Source organism: Aythya marila (genome assembly GCF_965140915.1).
Source record: "Aythya marila genome assembly, chromosome: 11".
NCBI classification, from domain to species: Eukaryota; Metazoa; Chordata; class Aves; order Anseriformes; family Anatidae; genus Aythya; species Aythya marila.
The window spans coordinates 18233216-18252812 of NC_139052.1; the positions used below are offsets into that span (position 1 = coordinate 18233216).

Below are 19597 nucleotides of genomic sequence, written 5' to 3' on the forward strand. Positions count from 1 at the left end.
TATGACGCTATCTATCAGTAAGAAAATAAAACTGTTGTTTACAGCACTTGCTATAGAATATTAAACCAGAGAAATACCCACTTAGAGCAGCTTGGTGAACATAATTTAATGCAGTAGAAATGTTTTCCTTCTTACAGTTATTAATAGTTTATGTGAAAAGTCAAAATGCATCGCTTATCTCTTGCTTTCCAGAACATCACACCTAAAATGTTACACACATACCCACTCATTTCTAAAAAGATTTTAATTCAAATAAGAGCTGTGGCTATATAAGAACAGTGGAAGACCTATACGAAGTACCTCTAGCAAAACCCATATACCTAGTTAACACCACAGTACAGAGTTAGTACACGTAAGTTTTTAGAGCTCCACAGTCCACTAGGGTATGATATGGCTTCTTTCAAATACTGTCAGGTGCACAGTAACCTTCTCAGTTGCAACCAAAATTAAGAAACCATGCATAAACAGATTGACTCAATCTGCTACCCTGTCAATTTCAGCGTGGCAGCTGCTAATGAATTGTGTACATCAAGTTAATGTCTGCAGAAAACAATGGCTTTAGTTTGTTGCTACCTTTACTGCAGAATTCACTGGAAACAAAATATCTCATTTTTGTAGCTCTCAGTCTGTTCTTTTGTACTTTTTAAGAATGGAGAACTCTCATATGGATATAGTTGTGAAAGGTCATTTGTTAATTTTGCAGCTCTCTAAAGGAGAGGTGTCAAAGATGAAGATGGAGTACTTGCAATCTAGATGTAAAAATGCCCATATTTTCTGATATAGAGATAAAGCAAAAACCCGGCTTTTACCATTACAAAGTTTTGAGCGTTTAAGATTTTGTTCTCTTTTTCATCGAAAGATACTTATACACTTTAATCTCCTGGTGAGAAACAAGTAGAGGTTATCTTAGGACCTAGTTCAAGCAACAACGTTGCATAAAATGGCTCATTTAGTTCACATAAGTCTTTTTTGTTTTCCTCATGTCCTATGTAACTTGGTTGGAATAGATAGGGTTTGCTTTAACAGTCAATCTGCCAACAACAGCTTTTCTGTGGAAAATAGCTTTTTCTGATGAGTAAAAATATCTGCGTGTTGTAGCAAAGATTGGTAGATGGCTTTTTATGTTTAGAACAGAAAATTTTGTGATCATTTTACAATACTGAGAGCTTATTTCACATGCAGCTGTCATAACTCTGAAAAAGCTTTTCTATAATTTTTTATAAAAAATTAACCCACCACATGAAAACTTCAGCAGATCTTTTTCATTTAGCAAATATATCAGTTTTGAGAGAGGGAAAATGTTCTACGTTTGTCTTTGCTTTTGAGCTAATTCATTTTTTTCTGTTAATTGGATGGTTTGGAGCTAGAATTTTCATGATGCTGTTGTCCATGATCAGTGTTAATTAACCCTGTTCAGTTTGTGATGAGCATCTAATGTGCTTCAAGAATCCAATATTCCTAGCACGTGTACGGTTTGCTATTTGTTATCAAGATCATCATGGTTTGAATGCATGCTGCATGTCTTTATTATTCCTTTCCAAAGGGTGTGGATTCTGTTAGCCCAAGCATACCATCACTTGCTCTGAATAAACAAATACAGGAGAGAGATTCTTTGACTTTGAAAGGATGCTCAATGGACAGATCACCTTCAAATTTGTCACAAGGAGATCTGTTTCACTATGTTCCAGTACATTTGGTGGTATTTGCCACTGAAGTGCATTGTCATTGAAGTTGTCCTGTTCGTGTTAACTCTAAAAATTGAAAAGGCTTAAAAGGAGTACCATTGTTAACCAATTCCTACTTTTGCTCCAGTGCCTTTTTCATATGGTGTTGAGTGAGATCCATGCAAAAGACCTGAGCTGCCACTTGGGACTGTGGCCTTTGTTGCTAAGCTTGCATGAAAAACACAAACCCTGAGACCTTTGAAGTGCGGTGAGCTCCCTAAGTATTTTCCAGTCCTTGGTGACTTTGAAGGAGCTGTTGAGAGAGTCATTATAATTTTGCAGGGACAGAATACAACCTGTCTGTAAGTCTCTTTGTCAGTGAAGTAGCCCTTCTAATCAGTAATGCAGTGTATGGACTCAGTTCATTTGGGGAATTTTTTCCTCTTACAATTTTGTCATCAGAAAGAATGGGTAAGAAAGATACAGTTGTCTTGAATACTGAATTTCTCCTCTTCATTCCGGATCCACGTCTTCTGTAATATCCTCATTAATCTTCAGGTTCTGAGAATGTGAAGTAACTTCAGGTGTATTGATTTTCTTTGGACTAGAGCTGAAGGATATAACTGCTTGAACAACTGTGTCTTGTGAGCTACCGGATCCCTGCTAAGAGCCGATCTAGATCATGTGTCATCTTTCATCATGATACCATGACATCAGGAAGAATTATGGGAGTTGCATTAACAGCTTGCTTGCAACTGTAACCTGCCTTGTGCATTTCCAGAAAGGGATCAAGATGGGACTGTGAAAGACCACACCGGTAAATGGTTCGTTTTATCTTGAGGGCTTGTCTGACTGGGAGACCTTTTCTACGTGCCTAAGGATGAAACGATCTTTCAGATTGGTCTTTCACAAGTCTGTTAAGCGAAACAGCTAACAATATGCTGCAGTTCCCATAAGGCTTCAATTAACATCTTTCTTTGCATACCTTTCTCTTCATGTTGTTTTGCTTCTTAAAGGAAAGAGAGCACCTCATGAGAAGTATACAACTAACTAAAAAAAAAAAAAAACAAAAAAAACTACCTCTTGCAAAACTCCTGCTTAAAATTGGATTGTTGGTACCAAAGGCTTCCTGAAGGAATCACTTCCTTCACCCTCTGCCCAGACTCATCATTTTGTATCTCCTGTGTCAGATAAACAGCTTACCACCATTGTGCCCTAGGAAAGCAGCCATAAACCTTGAGCAAATTCCTGCTTAAGGTTGTACGTTACCTGTGGTACTTATCTGCTGGCCTTTCTCTTCAGTGTGACAGGTAGTATCTGTCAGAGGTAGTCTTTCACTTGATGCAGTTCCTCACTTTGTAGCTTTTATTGATGTTCAAGTGATACAAATAGTAGTAGACAAAGGTTCTTGCTCTGTAGTCTCAGTGTTGGCACGTTTTGCCTTGCTCTGATGTTCAGGGTTACCCAGGTAAATACAAGTCAGTGTTTCACTCTTCTCTAAGGAAGAAGTTGAAGGATGCCTGAGCAACACAGAGAGCAGCCTGTTCACCCTTGCACCTTACAGCTTCCAAGCTCTCCTCGAGGAAGACTACTGAAAGTGGACTGCAGACCAGCTGGTTCGCTGAACCCTTCTCCTTTGCTAGATGCAGACCCAGTTGTCAGCACATTTAAAAAAAAAAAAAAAAAAAAAAAAAAAAGTTTGATCCATCCATCGTCCTCTGATTAAATGTGCTCATGAGAAATGATGGGCTAATATTGACATGGAAAATAAGCTGGTAGAGGAAAGCATTTGAGTTTTTCTAATTGTAGCAAAATATCCTTGGAAACAACACATCAGCATGTGATCACTTCAGCCTCTGAACCACATCTAGATTTTTCATTAAAATTTCACATTGCCTTGCCATAATTTCTGATTTATGAGGAGGTACAAGGATTCTGGTTAGAATCAGCTACTTGTATAATGTCAGCTTGCCCAGGATACCACATCACACATCTTCTGAACATATCACTTCTATTCTCTATAATATTAAGATACAAAAGCATTTTGCTTTTGTTTTAATTTTGCTGCTGCATTCTGAATAATAACCCTCATCTTGAAGAAGGCTGATCTAAATGTCAGTATTACTGAAAATTCTCTCTCATCCTTCCATATAACCTAAGGAAAAAAAATTCCAGGAACCTTGAAAACGAGTCTTTTAAAAATTTTCTTCAGTTTTGTAACATAAGTATACATTTCCTTGGCATTTCCATGTGTTGTTTTTTGCTGTATTTTATTATCTAAAGTACTGCCATTAGAAGTCTAAATCTTATATATTAGATGTTTTAAAATCTTACGCTGCTGTTGAAGGTATACTTTAATTGTAATCATGGTGTTATCTGAAGTATTCTTCTTTAAAGATCTATGCTAATACATTTATTCTACCTTCCTTAAGATGTTAAAATGAAGTTTTTCCAAAGGTAGCAGAGAACTAGTCTTTTTGAAATTATTATACAATCGACAGTGATTTCTATGCAAAGCTGCAAATCGTAGGAACTGCAGCTGTAGGTTGGTTTTTCCCCCTTAAAGCTATCATACTCAGAAATGCAATTAAATGGCGCACAATGCGCATAGAAATGCTACTGTTGTATTTAGTTTCAAAACTCCCCCTACCTAGCCCTACCCACCTCCCCTCCGAGGTCCTACATGTAAACATTTTTCTTAAATAGATCTTATCTCATCTTCTGTATGCATCATGATTTGGCTTATTGCAAACGGTTTTCAGTTTACTCCTAATCGTGTGCCTTTTGTCAGATTACATGATGTCATTTGCATAAATATTTATTTGCTACTGTTTTCATTTTTGCTTAGTCTTACATTGCTTAGCTCCTTGCCCATGATTATTTTTCAGAACTATGTACAACCATTTAGTTTTTCCGAAGGTGAACCACAAAAAAAAAAAAAAAAAGATTAATGGCATCGATGACTATAATTTATTCCTTGAGTAGTAATAAGAACATGCAGTACTTTCCAGCCACGTGTGTTCATTGTTTCAGCTGATGCGATTTATACAGTGAAATATGAGTCTGGCTCATGTAATTGAAAGCTGCATCTTGGACTGTAGGACAAGAAATGAGATTAAGCTGTGTTACGTTTCTGAAGGCAGGGTATACAGTTGTTGAAATAGCTGGGTTTTAAAATTTAGCTTCAGAAAGTTATTTCAAAATTAGTCATTGACTAAACAAGAAGGGGGCTGATGTCCGTTGGTAATGCTTATTGTCATAAAAATCTACTCGAGTTATTTTAATCTTTGTTTAAAATGGTTCGTATAATTTAGTTTATCATTTTTGCCTTGGTTTCATTTTTCCAAATACATGTTTTGAAAATGCTTTTATGGCTGTGCTTAAAAAACTCAGAGTTAAATAAAACTTTTGTGATGGAAGCAAAAACAGTAGTCTTAATTTACACTTGCATAGGATTTTATATTCTGTTTCCATTTTTCAGTTTGGTGTTTTTAAAACATAAAATAATTGTATTTGGGGGAAGATGTATGGTGGGTGTGGTAGATACAATTTCTGTATTATACAACATAGTAAGTAGAATTTATGGGGTTATTAAAGCCTCAGTTTGGCAAGCTGCCTAACAGTTGCATCATCCTGTAATCATTATCTTTTTCTGGCTCCTGACCTTACTCAAAGAAATGCCATGCTTTTAGTTATCCTTTCGCTCTTAACTTGTAATCTTTAACAGGAGAAAATGCTTTAAATTCCATATTAAATATTAATATTTTACAGTCTTATTGCAGCCACAGCATCTGGTTCTTCAAGTAATAGATACAAGTACTTCAGCGTTTCTTAAAAATAAGATACTTAAAACATCCAGCAAAATGCTTCTGTTAGATCAATACCCCTACTCTTGTACACTTCTGATATTTTTTTCTCCCATTCTTAATACATTTTTTTCTAAACACTCACACTCTGTTTTTAAAAAGTGCTCTGACTTTTGACAGAACAAATGCTTGACTCTGCCCTGCTGCCGAATGGTATTGCCCAGAGAAGGCAATGGCAAGGAGTTTGTTGTTTTTGACAGCACCAATAAAAGCATGAAATGTTTCTGAAGGATTGGCAGAGCCTTGTAATAAGGGTTGCAGGAAATGACTGTATTGGGTGTGGAAGAAAGACACTGTCCAGATTTAACACATGAGCTACCGAAATACTTGAAAACAGAGGACAGGAAATGGTATCATAGGAGAGGCGAAAATGCGATACAGAACTCCATTGTTTCTGAGAAGTGTTATTGTTCTCAAGTTTCAAATACAACTCAGACACAGTAGCATTGGCATATGAAAGTCCTTACAGCCTAGCGAGCAGTAAAATGCTATTTCTTACTAGTTGAAAGCACCAACTTTTCTTTGTTATTACCATAAGGGCTTTAAATATACTGTCATTTTTGATACAGCGGTGGATACTGTAACAGTTTGTCAGACTTGCATAGGTATTATTTTCAAATAATTTCTCCTCCCTTGCATCTTTTTCCTTATTCACTTCTCCTCTGTCCATCGTGTGAGATTTGCTTTGCAATGTGATGCTGTGTAGGCTCTTCATAATTAATGTGTACGCTCATTTACAGTGGATGGGTATGGATGCACACCTATCTAACAAAGCTGTCTTGCACTTTCGGGAACCTAAAGGCACAGCGCAGAACTTGGTTTCTTTTTCAGTTGTTTTTCCTGTGTGACCTGGAGTGTGCGCGCTCTCTCCATCTGTTATAATTGCCCTGTCTATGTACTTGTTCTGCACACTCTTTTGCTTCATTTTTCTGTCCTAGCCACATAAAGCAACCCAGACACCTGCAGCAGTAATTTGGAAATAAACCAATTCTGTGTGGATTCAGTTTCTCTGTGTGTGTGGTTTGTTCGTGTTTTTTTTTTTTTTTTTTGCCTGGAGCTCCTGCAAATCTCTTCTAACCCATGACAAAAAGTTACCAATTTTCTCCTAGCACTCAAGTGTATATTTAGCTCCATTATGTATTCTCCACTCTTAGCAAACTTTCCATCCACTTTAGCTGAATTTTGTCACTAACATAAAGCATCCCAATAAATTCTGCTGTTTTTCGTTGAAGAATGTAGACACTTTAACCACGAAATATATTTTTGCTGTGGTCTTTAAGGAAGAACACTGCCACAACCAGCTGCTTCTTTCTGCTGTCACTGTATCCTTTCTTTCCTGCCTGACTTCTGAGTAAAATGGTAGAATTCTCAGAATACTGATTCCCCTATCTCCTATACAAGTCCTTCAGGAAAGTATTAAATTATAAAAACTTGTTCTTGCTCTGTTTCCCTTGAAAAACAAGGGACATACCTGATCATCCATATGTGGCCAGGCTTTTGGCACAGTAAGAAATTCACAGGGCAAGCAGATCCATAATTCGAAATCTGAACTTGAAAGTTGTGGATTTTCTGCTCATCCGTATGCGAACAAGAATTCAGTGGTTGTAAGTTTCAATAAATTCCATCCACGTACAGTTTTTTCTTGAAAAATATTTAGTAGCAACTTGGTTTCCAAAAGACCTTTGTAAAACTCCACAGAACATTTCCAGATCAGCATAAGGGATTTGTTATTCTTATATCAATCTTCGCTTTTTCACATGCTAAATTTAGAAAATAATATATAGGATTCTACTCAGAGTGGGGAGGAAAAAGATGAGGACTACATTTGGCAGTTCCCCCACTGTGTAACAAAGATAATTAATAGAAGAGGCTCCTTCACTAGCCTCCTGGAGAGTTCACACTGAGGTTCTCACCATACCTTAGCTCAGGATATTATCCATACCAGTCACCTGCCCTTGCACGTTGTGCTGTCCTACTGATGTGTGTTCTTCATTCCTGTTAAGCGTTTAAAGGCATTAGAACTTTTACCAAAGAAGGTAGAATGTGACACTGACAACTTTCTCATTTTAATTGCTTTTAGATTAACGTGTACTTAATGTAATAAAATTGGATTGGGCACAGGGGCCTATTCAAATTAGAATAATAATACAAAATTCATGCCAGTATGGCGCTACAGGCTATTAGAAGAGAATTTCCCACACAGTGAACTTTGTATAACAGAATTTCCCCTGAATTTTGACTACGAAGGCCACTTTCAGTACTGGAATGTCAGTGTAACCATAATTTTATCACGAATTGTATTTATGTATATGCACACACGTTATGTAGTGTGAAGTATAGTGTTCCCTGTTGAAATATCCCATTGTTTAACAATTTTTTTCATTTGAAGCTGAATAAGCTGCAAGTATTTGAGGAGTTGTTGCTGTAAATCTGATGAAATCATTAGAGTGGAGCTTAAAAAAATCTGATAAAGGTATTCCTGGTAACATGATGGGTGCTTTTTTCAGTTCAGGAACTGCTGTACTATGCACGTAATTATTTCAGCACCACATTATTCTCTGCTGATCTGAACGAAAGCTAAGGCCTGTGTTTTTGAGCACATTCAGGTTTTGGAGATTTCAGTACTGTGCTCAGGACTTGTAGGATTGGGCTTGTCTAATTTTCCTTGGGAATGAGTATTGGGAGTAAGGGAGACAAAGACTTGTGCAAAATAAATCAGTGGACATAAATGACATGTGTATCTGTTTCCAGGGCTTGGCACGAGTTCAAAGGGAAGGATTTTGTTCTCCTTACTGTTGCTAAATATAACAACCAGACAGTATATATTTTTGAGACTTGAAATTACTTCTGTTGTTGAATACATACTGGAGTCCTGCAGATCTTAAAGATATTTGAAGCACCCATTTTAGAAACGGAGACTTGAGGAGCTGACTTCTTATTCTGAGGCCACAACGTAATAATGTTTGTGTGCTGTGTGGGGTGGTGGTAGGGATGAGGTGGGGTTGTGCAAAAGCACACGCTTTCCTGCAAGCTCAGCCTGGAGAAACTTAAAAGGGAAAAACAACAAAAAGAAAACAACAGATGTTACTAGGAAAAGTTCTTTGTCGTATGCTTTTCTCAGCATTTAAGCTGCCACAGTGTGCCCTTAAGGTGATACTGCCTTTATGCATTGATCTTGTGGTGAAAGTGGTTTTTGTCTGGTTCTCTATACTGTTCCTCTTGGAGAAATTAATAATTATTTTAGCAAAAGAAATATTACGTAATTTGTACATGCACCAAAAAGTTCTGTTGTTGATTCTCTTGAGACCCATTTATTCTAAGGTACATTTGTTTTTTTCTCTTCCTCTTTCAGGAAATGGGTTTGTGAATTCTCGAGCTTCTCCAAGCCTACTCGGAACTACTGGCGGTGGGAATGGCTTAGGGAAAGTCATGCCTACAAAGTCTCCACCTCCACCTGGAGGAGGTAACCTTGGAATGAACAATCGCAAACCAGACCTCCGTGTTGTCATCCCACCCTCCAGCAAGGGTATGATGCCACCATTGGTAAGTTAAAACATTTGTTCTGTAATTTGCTTTCTTTAGGGCAGGCTAAAAAGAAAGTGGTCTGCACAGGGAGACACTATCTCATCTGCTTACCATAAGTTACAGTAACAGAAAAGCCTTTTTTAAAGCAAAAAATAGCAATCTGACCTAAAAGTGGTTAGAATGCGATCCCAGAGACGTAGATTGGGATTGTTTTGATGTCTCACTGACTGGGAACGGAGAACTTTGCTGGTTTGGAGGATGTGGGTTTTAACAAGGATTATGCATTATTCTGTGCAGGAATAGCTGTTTTTATTGGTAACGTAAATGCTGTTAACGTGCCCCTAAGCACACTTGTACCTCTTTTTACTGGGTGGTAATGTTTGTGGGATGCAAAGTGTACCTTCAGTGGTAATGGTGGTCTGAGAGAAACTCTTGTGTGGTGTGACGTGCTGGAATGCAACTTGCATTGTGTAGTGTCCTGTGTTTGGTGTCCTGTCTTCAGTGAGCACACGAAAGAGTAATGAGGATCACGTTCAGTGCCTATTTGTGTGCTTTTCAGTACTACTATGCAGTTTGGCATGTTGGTAATAGTGTTTGTTCAGCCTTGGTTCAGCATAGCACACAAGTTTCGTGTCAGGCGTGAGGCAACCACAGCACTGAGGCCAGAACAGGTCTGTCAGGAAGAGTTGCTCTGTTTTTCCTTTAATTTGGTTGACCAAATCCTTTGGCCTTACTCTTTCCCTGTCACGTAGAAATCTTAGACATCTATGTGCATATTTTCTGTTTTCTGTTTATGGAGGAATGAACCATAACCAGGAGGAGCAGGATATAAACAATAAGAGTACTCTCTGAATAATTTGTGTTTGTTTTTAAGATACCACAAGTGCTTACATTTGTTACTGGTATTCATGATGAATAATACGAAGTGAATCCAAGTAACAAAAGTTACAATTATCCTCAGAGTAATGATTCATCAAGTTTTAGGTTTTTTTTATTTTATTTTTTCAGGAATACTGAAGGGTAGAAGACATAGGAAATGCACTGGCTGATTTTTAAAGTAGAGATTATTTTTTAAGATTAATTAGAAATAGATACAAGAAGAGCATCTTGTTAATGCAGTTCTAATGTTAGTAGCGTACAGTACCTACTTACTGCTTTGTTGTCAAGGATGACTTAAAATTCAATTTATTTTTTTGTCTATCTGAGGAAATTGGAAGATTTCAAGCTAGAGATGCTAGGATGGCATAATGATTATATATGAAAAATTTTTTTTTTTTACTTAGCTGATTATGCATTGCATCAGTCCAGCCAGTAACTGTTGTGTTACCTATCTATGTGTGATGTCACTGTGTGGTTGTGTCCCTGTTCTTATGAAGCTCTTTCTGCACTGATTTGTCAAAGTGTTTTTTCAATACATCTTTTAAGTGACTTAAATTGCGTACCGTATTGTAACTGTAGTAGTATTATTTACAGATTCAGGTGGCAAATTCACATTATTAATTAAGTAAAAAAACAGAAGCACAAACATGACTTTTTCTTTCATTTTTGAAAGCAATGCTATTTTTAGTAACTCTGTTATCCCTCTTGTTTGCTGAGTACAGTCGGAGGAGGATGAATTGGAGTTGGTGAGTTTGGGCTCCTGTTTGATGAGAGAGAGCAAGATGCTGAAAACTTCTTCTACTACAGTTCTTCTTAACTGTAGTTTCATTAAATATTTTAAAGAATTCCAGTGTTCCCTTGCTAGCAGACTAAAATAGATTTGTTTTATCAAACTTAAAACCTGACCAATTCAAGTTGAATACACATCCAAAGTCTAGCATTTTCTATTTGTAAACTTCCTTTTTTTCCTGAAATAATTTCTGTTTTTCTTGGAGGGAACATTGGAAAAGAGCCTTACAGAGTAACTGTCCATGTGTATAGGATGTTTAATGGTCTTTATTACTGTTGTTTGTAAAAAATAAACAACCTCTTATTCCCTAAATTATTGAAATATTTTTAGAAAGTGGCTTCGCTCATGAAGTTCTTCAGATAGTAACACAAGCCATGTATTACTTATTTTCATGGAGATTACATCATTGCTGGTGAGGTCACCTTTTTGGAGTTCGGAATTATTTCATCCTGCGTGAGATTATCAAACCACAGGGGTGTTCCCTGTTTACTGAAAGGAGTAGAGAATTGCAAAATGAATTATTCTACCTTTTTCCAGTGGAAAGATTCTGTTTTTGAAAGGAAACCCTTGGGATTCTTTTTTTTCTATTTATTTTTTTTTTTTCCAAAAGGTTTTAACATTTGGCATTCTGTCTGGAAAATAACGTAAGGCTGAAATAATTCATAACTTATTTTTAGAGCAATTTGCAAATTGTTTAGCTGCCGTAGCACGAACCGTGCAGAAGGTGCTGCAACAGCGTGCAATTGTAAAGACAGACAAAGAATTCTGCAGATTGTACAATTTGATGTGGTTTTGAACATGGACCTGTTGCTAATATGAGGCTCTAATTGCATGAAAGCATGGAAAATGTAGTGACTTGCATACACTTCTTAATAAATGCATGCTGTTGGTTGATTTTTACCTTAAACGTGAACAATAGACTTAAGAAAGCGAGGAGAAACGATTTTTGAAATGTGGTACTGAGGTTTTTAAGGTTTATCGGAATGACTTGCTAATTGAGCAGTTCCAAACAGCTGTCACGCACGTCCTTGCTTCTGTAGAGCAATGTCTGGTTTCCAGGGCAGGAAATAGAGCTTTAAGTCAACACAGGAACATTTAATCAAATAGCGTTGCGTACATGTCAGAAATTGGAATTATTCAAAAGCAGTTGAATTAAGGCTTTGCTACCAGCTCAACTCATTGCTCGGCGGTGTGAGATGCCGAGACGGGGTGGAAGGGGCGGGTTGTGTGTGCAGCGTGGGCCCTCTAGTGGCTCTCCCGTGGGCTCCGGTGCTAGGGGAAAGGCACACAAAGGAAAGCCAGCAATGCCTTCCTTAAAGGCTCTTAAACATGGCAAAGCAATACGAAGTGTACCTGAAATCTTGCTTATTATGCTCGTTTCTGATGCTAAATTTAGCGCTAGACAGCAGTTCCAAACCGTGGCTGTGAGTGCTCGTTCTGTGCGGTTGGAACCGAGCACAGAACGTGAAAACCAGAGATAGCACCGGTAGCATAGCAGGAAACGAAGGTATCCAGCTCTTCCTGTTCCTGCTATTATTTGCACCAGCTTAAAAAAAATAAAAATCTGAAGGCTGTCACAAGTCTTGGATTGGCTGACTCCCAGGTACAACAAATAGTAGGTACTTCTCGGTGTCCTTGCTTGACTGAGTGTTCAGGAATTCTATTTAAAAATAAACCACCTCAGAAAACCACCTTTATTAGCCACTCAAAATAAATAAATAAATAAAAATCCCAAGGGGAAATCCTTTGGTCTGGATTGTTTCCCAGTATACTCCTAACTTTTCCATTATACTGTAATCCCAACTTTATAGGCTGCCATCCAAGAAAGCTTTGGAAAAAGGTCAATTCAACAGACAGAAATCTGCTCTAATAACATACCTTTCTGCCAGATCAACTCGGGCTAGTGGAGATTTTCAGAAGTACATAAGTGATTTAGAAGGATAAATTGCACAGAAGATCAGTGGGACTTTCTCTGTGACTTTTGGCTTTGAAATCTGGGACCTGTGAAGCAGAGTGGGTACATCTACTGAGCGAATGCCAAAGCCTTACCAGGCCCAGAGGTGGGCTTTCTGCAGCGTCCAGACAAAACAGATCAGAAGGTGGTAGCCAGTGGAAGACTGTAGCCCATTTTAATATGGTAGCTGTGGTGTGTGATTTTTTCTAAAACTGGAAGGATAAAAGCCAGGGATTGATAACCCTCAATTCATCTTCATAAGTTTTAGCTTAAATTTGAGTAGAGCCACATTTCTGTACCTGCTCATCCCATTATTATAAAGAGAATCGTGAGTTTTTAAAGCTGCTCACTCTCTCAAGATCAGAGTGGAGGGAAAAGAAAAAGTACTGCAGATACTGAAATGCTCATATGCCTGTCCTAAATGAGAACAAGTCCTAGCAGCTTCATCCTTCTAAAGCTAGGAAATGAAACTCTACCAAAGAGATGAAAAAATGCTATTCTTATAGCAAATATTTTTTTCAGAGACAGAGGGAGGCTTACTTTAAAAACGTATTAAGCAATTTGAAATCTAGCTGCCTTAATCAAGAATGCTTCTTTGAGAATGCAGAAATACAGAGCATAGACAAAGGGACACTAAGCCCTCTGTAGGTAAGGGTAAGCATCTCTTGTTCAAAAATCAAAATGTGGCATTGCTGCACTTGAAGTTGCCTCCACGACTTCTGTGACAGAGCAGCTTTCTGTCTGGTGGTATTCAGCGCAATGTTTAATGTAAGGCTTTCGAAACAGCAAATTTAGTTGAAGAGCTTAATTTGAGTGATATGTTTGCTACAGATGTTCATTGCAGTATGTGGCAAAGACAGACTCTTCACGCCTACAGTTAGAACAGATAATCTGAGACAATGTAGTTCAGCTGTTTTTCCTGTCAAAAAGCATAGTTGCTCTGTGTGAAGTCAGATGTCATTTGCTTTGAAAGGGATCTGCTTTGTAACAAGTACTTTACCAGCTTCTCAGGAGCCATGGGAACGGCAGGATTATTTTATCACTGAGGTCTTATCAACAGAAATGTATAAGATCTCCTTTCAGGACAGGTGTAGTCAGCACAGTGTCAAAGCTGGCAGCTAAAACTTGAAAATCTGATAACCAACTGGAAAGTGGGAGTCTCTTTTCTGATGGAACTGCACCTCGCCATCTGCATTAAATCCTCGTCAAAAATATGGCTTAAAACTCTTTAAATCACTTAAGAACTTCTGAGAATTGTGTGTATCACTAAGATATTGCATTTATTTATGTCCTACAACTCAAATTAACACTGATGAAATCTGCATGCACAGAAGGGGGACCACCAAGTCTTAATTTTTAATTTCTGTTAGCCAAGATAATTTTTGGTTGAGTCTTGAAATGTTTTGGTTTGTTTAGAAAATTTATTCTGATAAAAAGTACATGTTCTTAACTAAAATAGAAAGCAAAGAAACACATTTTAATCAAATGCTATTTTTATATTGGCACGTAATTTTCCATTGTTCTAACTGATATCTCACAAGACATGTTATTTTTAATCATTTTTAGAATACCCAAAGGATAAGTAGTTCTCAGTCTACACAGCCTCTTGCTACCCCTGTGGTGTCTGTGACAACTCCAAGCTTGCCTCCGCAGGGACTGGTGTATTCGGCCATGCCTACTGCCTACAACACTGGTAAGCATTGTTTTTAGTAAGTGACTTGATTTGTCGCGTGTACAAGGCTTTTGTGATTCGTAAGCCTGGAAAATTTGCATTTCCGTGACATTTAACTTGATTTTCCTCTTCAGTTCAAATGAAGGTTTTTATTCCAAAAAAAAAAAAAAAAAAGCTTTTAGCATGTAAAATGTGTAAATGTTGAAACTTACAGCTGGCAGAAGCTTTCAGTAAGGTTGCACACAGCTGAATGCAGGGAGAGAGACAATGAAATGCATTGCTTTATAGCAGCAGTATTCAAGCTATCCATCTGAACTGAAATGCCTAACGTTGAAGTGGTAGCTGATACTTCAGAGCATGCTGTCCCTTGCATTCTGTTCTGCTGAATTCCAGCAGCACCAGGGAATCAGATTCTATGGGGACTTTCAGTTTACAAAAAGCCCAGCTGTATAAAACCCAATCTGGGCCTCTTCCTCTTCAGTATTTTTATCTAGAGTCAGGTGGGGAGTTGCTGGAGGGGTGTTGTCAGCGTATCACCACAGGGAGACTTAAGTATCCAAAGGACCTTAAAACTAGTTTTATCCAAAGTGTGATGCGAAGAATTTGATAATCTGAGTCGTAATTGGTTTGTCCGTTTCAAAAGTAGTCGAGGATGTGGTGCCTCCTACTTTGTCTCCATACCAACAGTGTTAACTTAGACTTAAATCTTAAGGTTCTCTATTTGTTACAGACCCTGTATGCAACAGGTAAAGGCATTTTTTGGTAATCCTTTCCTTGGAAAGGAAATACGCCTGTACCCTTGGTGGCGTAAGGTTGATTACTGCTGGTCTGTGATGCAGGCCTGATGCAGGTCTGTGATGTTTAATTTAAATGCACTTGCAGAGAAACTACATTGCAGATAATTATCAATAAATTTTTCTGAGTTAAAATAGCTGTTGGTTAAAAGCAAGAAGGAAAAGAAAGGAAGTAAGTGCCCAGTTCACGGTTCTTTTTAAGTGAAGTCTAATTAAGACATTGAAATGTAAATTTCACTCGGCTTTTCTCTGAAAATCACTGTGTGTCTGTCATCTCTAAACTTTGGATATTTGGTTTAATCTAATTCCTGACCACTGCGTAGTCCTGTTGTTCCTCCCAAAACTATAAATTTTGCTCTTTGTTATATACAAGTAGAGTTAAAGTCCAGTTGTGGTAAATACTCTGCAGTTAAGTGTGTAAATGTATTTTGTTGATGATGTAGTCTTATGCAACAAAAATTCTGAAAGGAGACTTCTGGCGTTAACTGTATGAGCACTCTTTGTGGGCAGAGACTTGAAGCAGTCTTCAAAGCTCAGCTTTGTGAAACTAAAAACCAGAAAAGGCAATGTATGAAGTGTTTTAAGATTAAGCAGTTTTTTTAATGCAGCAATATTTTTGAGAGGGCACGTGTGAAGTTGTTTCATGAGCTGTCACGCGTTCTTGCAGGAAGGGAAAGAATAGACGTAGCAGTTGGTACCTCAGATCTGATGTGGTGGGGTGTAAAGCCCTAGAGGGCACAGTAGGAAACAAAGAATAATGTTGTGCAAAGGCCAGGACAAATCCAAAAAAAAACTTTATTAAGTGTGTAGAAAATAGCTAGAATTTGAGTTAAACAGAGGTTTCACAATTCTGTTCCTTTCCTGCAAGGAAGGACACCATCAGGAGTCTGTAATTTTAAAAGATGGAATAGATTGAGTAGCCATCCCTTCATAACCATTTTCCCAGCAAAAAGGTTGGATCTTACACATTCTGTCCACTTCTTTGCCTTTAAAAGTCTCCACTGTGGTTTTTTAGTTTATGCTTGTAGCCATCTATCAGCTAAGCAGCTCAAATCATTTTTGGTCCTTTTCCCTTCTCTCCCCAACGGTATTAATGTTTTCATTACCCAACATTATCGTGCTTTCTCCGTTGCTTTGGCCTCAGGGGCACTGCCCCGAGCACTTACTGGCGTGCGTGAGGTTTGCAGCTGGAGAGGGACTGTTTACTCCTCAGCAATAGTAAATATTTATGCTGTGGTAGCACCCAACTAAATTGTTAAACATGAATGCAAATAATTGCTGCCCTGAGGGGGGTCAAAGTCTGCAGAAGTGAATGAAGAAGATGGGTTGCAGTAACAGCATAACGAGTGGAGAATTGTGCGTAGTGACTTGTTCCAAATTATAAACTCCACGAATTTGCTGGACACAGATTTTGTTTTGGTTCTTGCTACTGCGAGTGTTCATGTATTGCCTTTAATTACTGTTTAAAATAAATCAGTAGCTCTGGTCTCTACTCAGAGGACCCGCGTTTTGCCAGGCACCTAACAATTGCCATCGTTTCCTCATACAGTAGGGCACTGTCTGGGAAGCGGTGCTGTGTGCGTCCCTCATCCACAATAACCTGTGAGCTGGTGGCTGGCACAGGCTCTTGGGATGAGAGGGGCTGGAGTCTGAGGCTCCAGAAGCAGCAAGGGCTATTGAAACGGGCTGTTATCACTAGGGTATGATTTTAAAAACCAGTCCATTTCCTTTTGATAATGCTGTGTTTTGTGAAGCTTTAAGCCTTTGGCATTTTTCAGACACTTCAGTGATGTTTGTGTTGGACTGAGCCTTTCAGGAGTCTTGCAAATAGAAATCTGACTTTGAAACCAAATTGTCATCTGGGCATCAGGGTGGTCACTGCTTCTGTAGCAACTGCGCTTCTGCAGCTCTAAGGGCTAAGATAAAATTTAAATACATAAACAATGGTTGTTGTTTTTTTTTCCCCAGATTGATTTTTTTTTTCCAGGGCTAGAAAGGATAGATTCAACTCTTTAATCATTTATTACAGTGTTTGTTATCAGTTCTGTACAGAGATACCATTCCATATCACTTGTTTTGCCAGAGAAATATTGTTTCTGCAGATTGCTGAGAGAAGGGCCACCAGAAGCTGAAGTCCTTGTTCTTACACAGGCTAAACTTTTTTTTTCAGTAGCCAAAATACACAGAGATATCAGCTCAGTAGCAACTTACACTTCAGCAGAGCATATCCAGCCATCTGAATTGTATTCGTGTTTGGTCAGTCATTCTGCAGACAGACTTCAAAGGTGTCTGACTGTTTGGGTCCCGGCAGTAAAGGTTTCCATCACGCAGAAGGCACTCTGTTGTCAACTTGTCCATTTTGCACCAAGGCACTCGTGTAGAAATTGGTCTTCTGTTTTTACTGCTGGCAGATGTGTGATTATTTACAGAAACTAGAATGCAGATAGTTCGGTAGCGGCACATGTAACCTTTGGAAAAGAGTCTCCTCTAACCCCTGGCATCAGGCACGCTCTAAAGCATCAGAACCTAATTGCCCATTACCACTAAAGCTATAATTACGAAGAAACAATAGATGGAAACGAAACTCCTGCAAACATTTCCTTCGTTTGCTCTTACAGAAATGACGTTGACACAGTCCAGCACATCTCAGGTGCTCGTGTTGCCTACAGTTGCAGACTGGCACAGGTCACGTTGAGTGGAAGGATGATTTTTTTTTTTTTTTTTGACTTGCAAAAGGACAAGTTTGATTCTGTGCAGAAATACTTGTGAGCTTCTCTGAGAAGGAACCAAAGGGCAGCTTACATAGCTTTACCTGCTGGGGTGCAGCTGGGAGTCCCGAGATCTTCACGAAGACTCCCGCAGTGATGTGTTTGCATCTCTGAAAAGCGCAGTGTGCCTGCTGCCACAGGCCTTCCCTTCCCTTATGGGGCATTAAAAGGGAAACCTAGGAACTGTCCACAGAAAACAAGTTGGTGGATGAGAATGGGGAAACTGTTTAAGAGAGAGGAATCGTAATGGTTTTGGCGTTTCAGGACAATGCAAGGATGTACATTTTAAAAAACAAACAACCCTGCTTAGTGAAATTTTTGGTTAATCAGCTGGCGACGTAAAGTAAGTTTGGCTGCTGGCATTTTGTCTCTTTCTCTAGAGACCAGAAATTATTTTAAGGAAGCAATGTTACAAGATAATTAAAAGCAGAGAAGTGTTTGCAGTTTTGTTTCAAAACCTGAAAGAAAAGCAAGGGGTGATAATGATAAAATGAAAATAACTTCCCATGTGTGAACAAAAAGTGAGAACTGTCGAAGCATTACAGCCTAGCCAAAACCAACATCCAGTCATTCACTGGTGATTAGGAGCATGTTGCTTTTCAGTTACCCATTTAAATTGTATTTCTAAGTAATGATATTATGCCTTCAAAATAGAGATTTCTTTTGTTTATTTGATACAGAGATGACAATTTAATCAGGCATAAAATAACCAGTCTGTTGTGGGAAGAGGGAGCACGTGGTGCTTTACAGTAGGGCTGCAGAAATGACATGGAAGGGGTCGGTCAGGCTCCTGGTCGCAGTGCCCGTCGTGCTGCCCCCACCACCCACAGCCCTGCTGTGCCTGGCAGCCAGGCCAACAGCAGCACGTGCTGCTTCGCACCTTGCTTTGGGTATAGGCTGTAGGGCTACGAACTGCTCCACAACAGATGAGGCAGCCAGAAGGTATGCGTGCCTTGTCTGAGCAACTGCTGCCTCCCATCTGGAGCACGTTTTATCTAGAACTGAACCGGAGCCAGGATTTCCTTGGTGAGTTCAGTGCAAGAAACACCATTCCTTTCTCATGACTTGGTTCTTCCCTTTTTGTTTCGTTTTTGAGAAATGCAAGTACCTGTTGTACTTTAATGTGAGTCTATAGTTAGTGTATGTGTGTGTGTGTGTGTGTGTGTGCATCAAAGCTGCAGCTGTGTAAGGCAGTGGCGTGTAGGAATTGAAATGCAGGATGTGTTTGGTGGCTGGTGTCCTTTTGAGATCCATGTGAAGTTAGGAGGACTCTCTCTGGGTGTCAGAGTTTTCACCCATGAACTCCTTTGGGTCATTTGCCCTGTTTTGGGTAGAAAGCCTTTATATTCATGTATGAGTGTATCCTATGCACTCACATATTTATGCGTGTATGTGTGTATATATAAATAAATTTGTTCATTACTTTCTTGTTTCTTTGTTTTTCCCCTCTTAGATTACTCCTTGACTAGCGCAGACCTGTCTGCCTTGCAGGGATTTAACTCCCCAGGGATGCTGTCCCTAGGGCAGGTATCTGCCTGGCAGCAGCACCACCTCGGTCCAGCAACCCTCAGCTCTCTTGTGTAAGTAAACGCGAGGTTACGGTACGGCATCCCGCCGGGCACTACTGCCTTCAAGCTGATTTCTCTGCGCTGGGAAATGCTTAGCACGAGATTGTTTTAATTTTG

At 38.9% G+C, this 19597-nt stretch overlaps 1 protein-coding gene across 7 annotated transcripts in view; it reads left to right on the plus strand.

Moving 5' to 3' along the window:
• MEF2A (myocyte enhancer factor 2A) overlaps window positions 1-19597 on the plus strand; it is an 85841-nt gene that overhangs the window by 61690 nt on the left and 4554 nt on the right. For 4 of the 7 annotated variants that reach the window (XM_082769381.1, XM_082769385.1, XM_082769384.1 and 1 more), the window contains 4 exons: window positions 8883-9073; window positions 10657-10680; window positions 14245-14371; window positions 19366-19492. In XM_082769381.1, coding sequence (XP_082625507.1) covers window positions 8883-9073; window positions 10657-10680; window positions 14245-14371; window positions 19366-19492 — 469 coding nt within the window. The remainder of the gene's footprint in view (window positions 1-8882; window positions 9074-10656; window positions 10681-14244; window positions 14372-19365; window positions 19493-19597) is intronic. The other 3 variants (XM_082769383.1, XM_082769387.1, XM_082769386.1) reach the window with 1 other exon arrangement.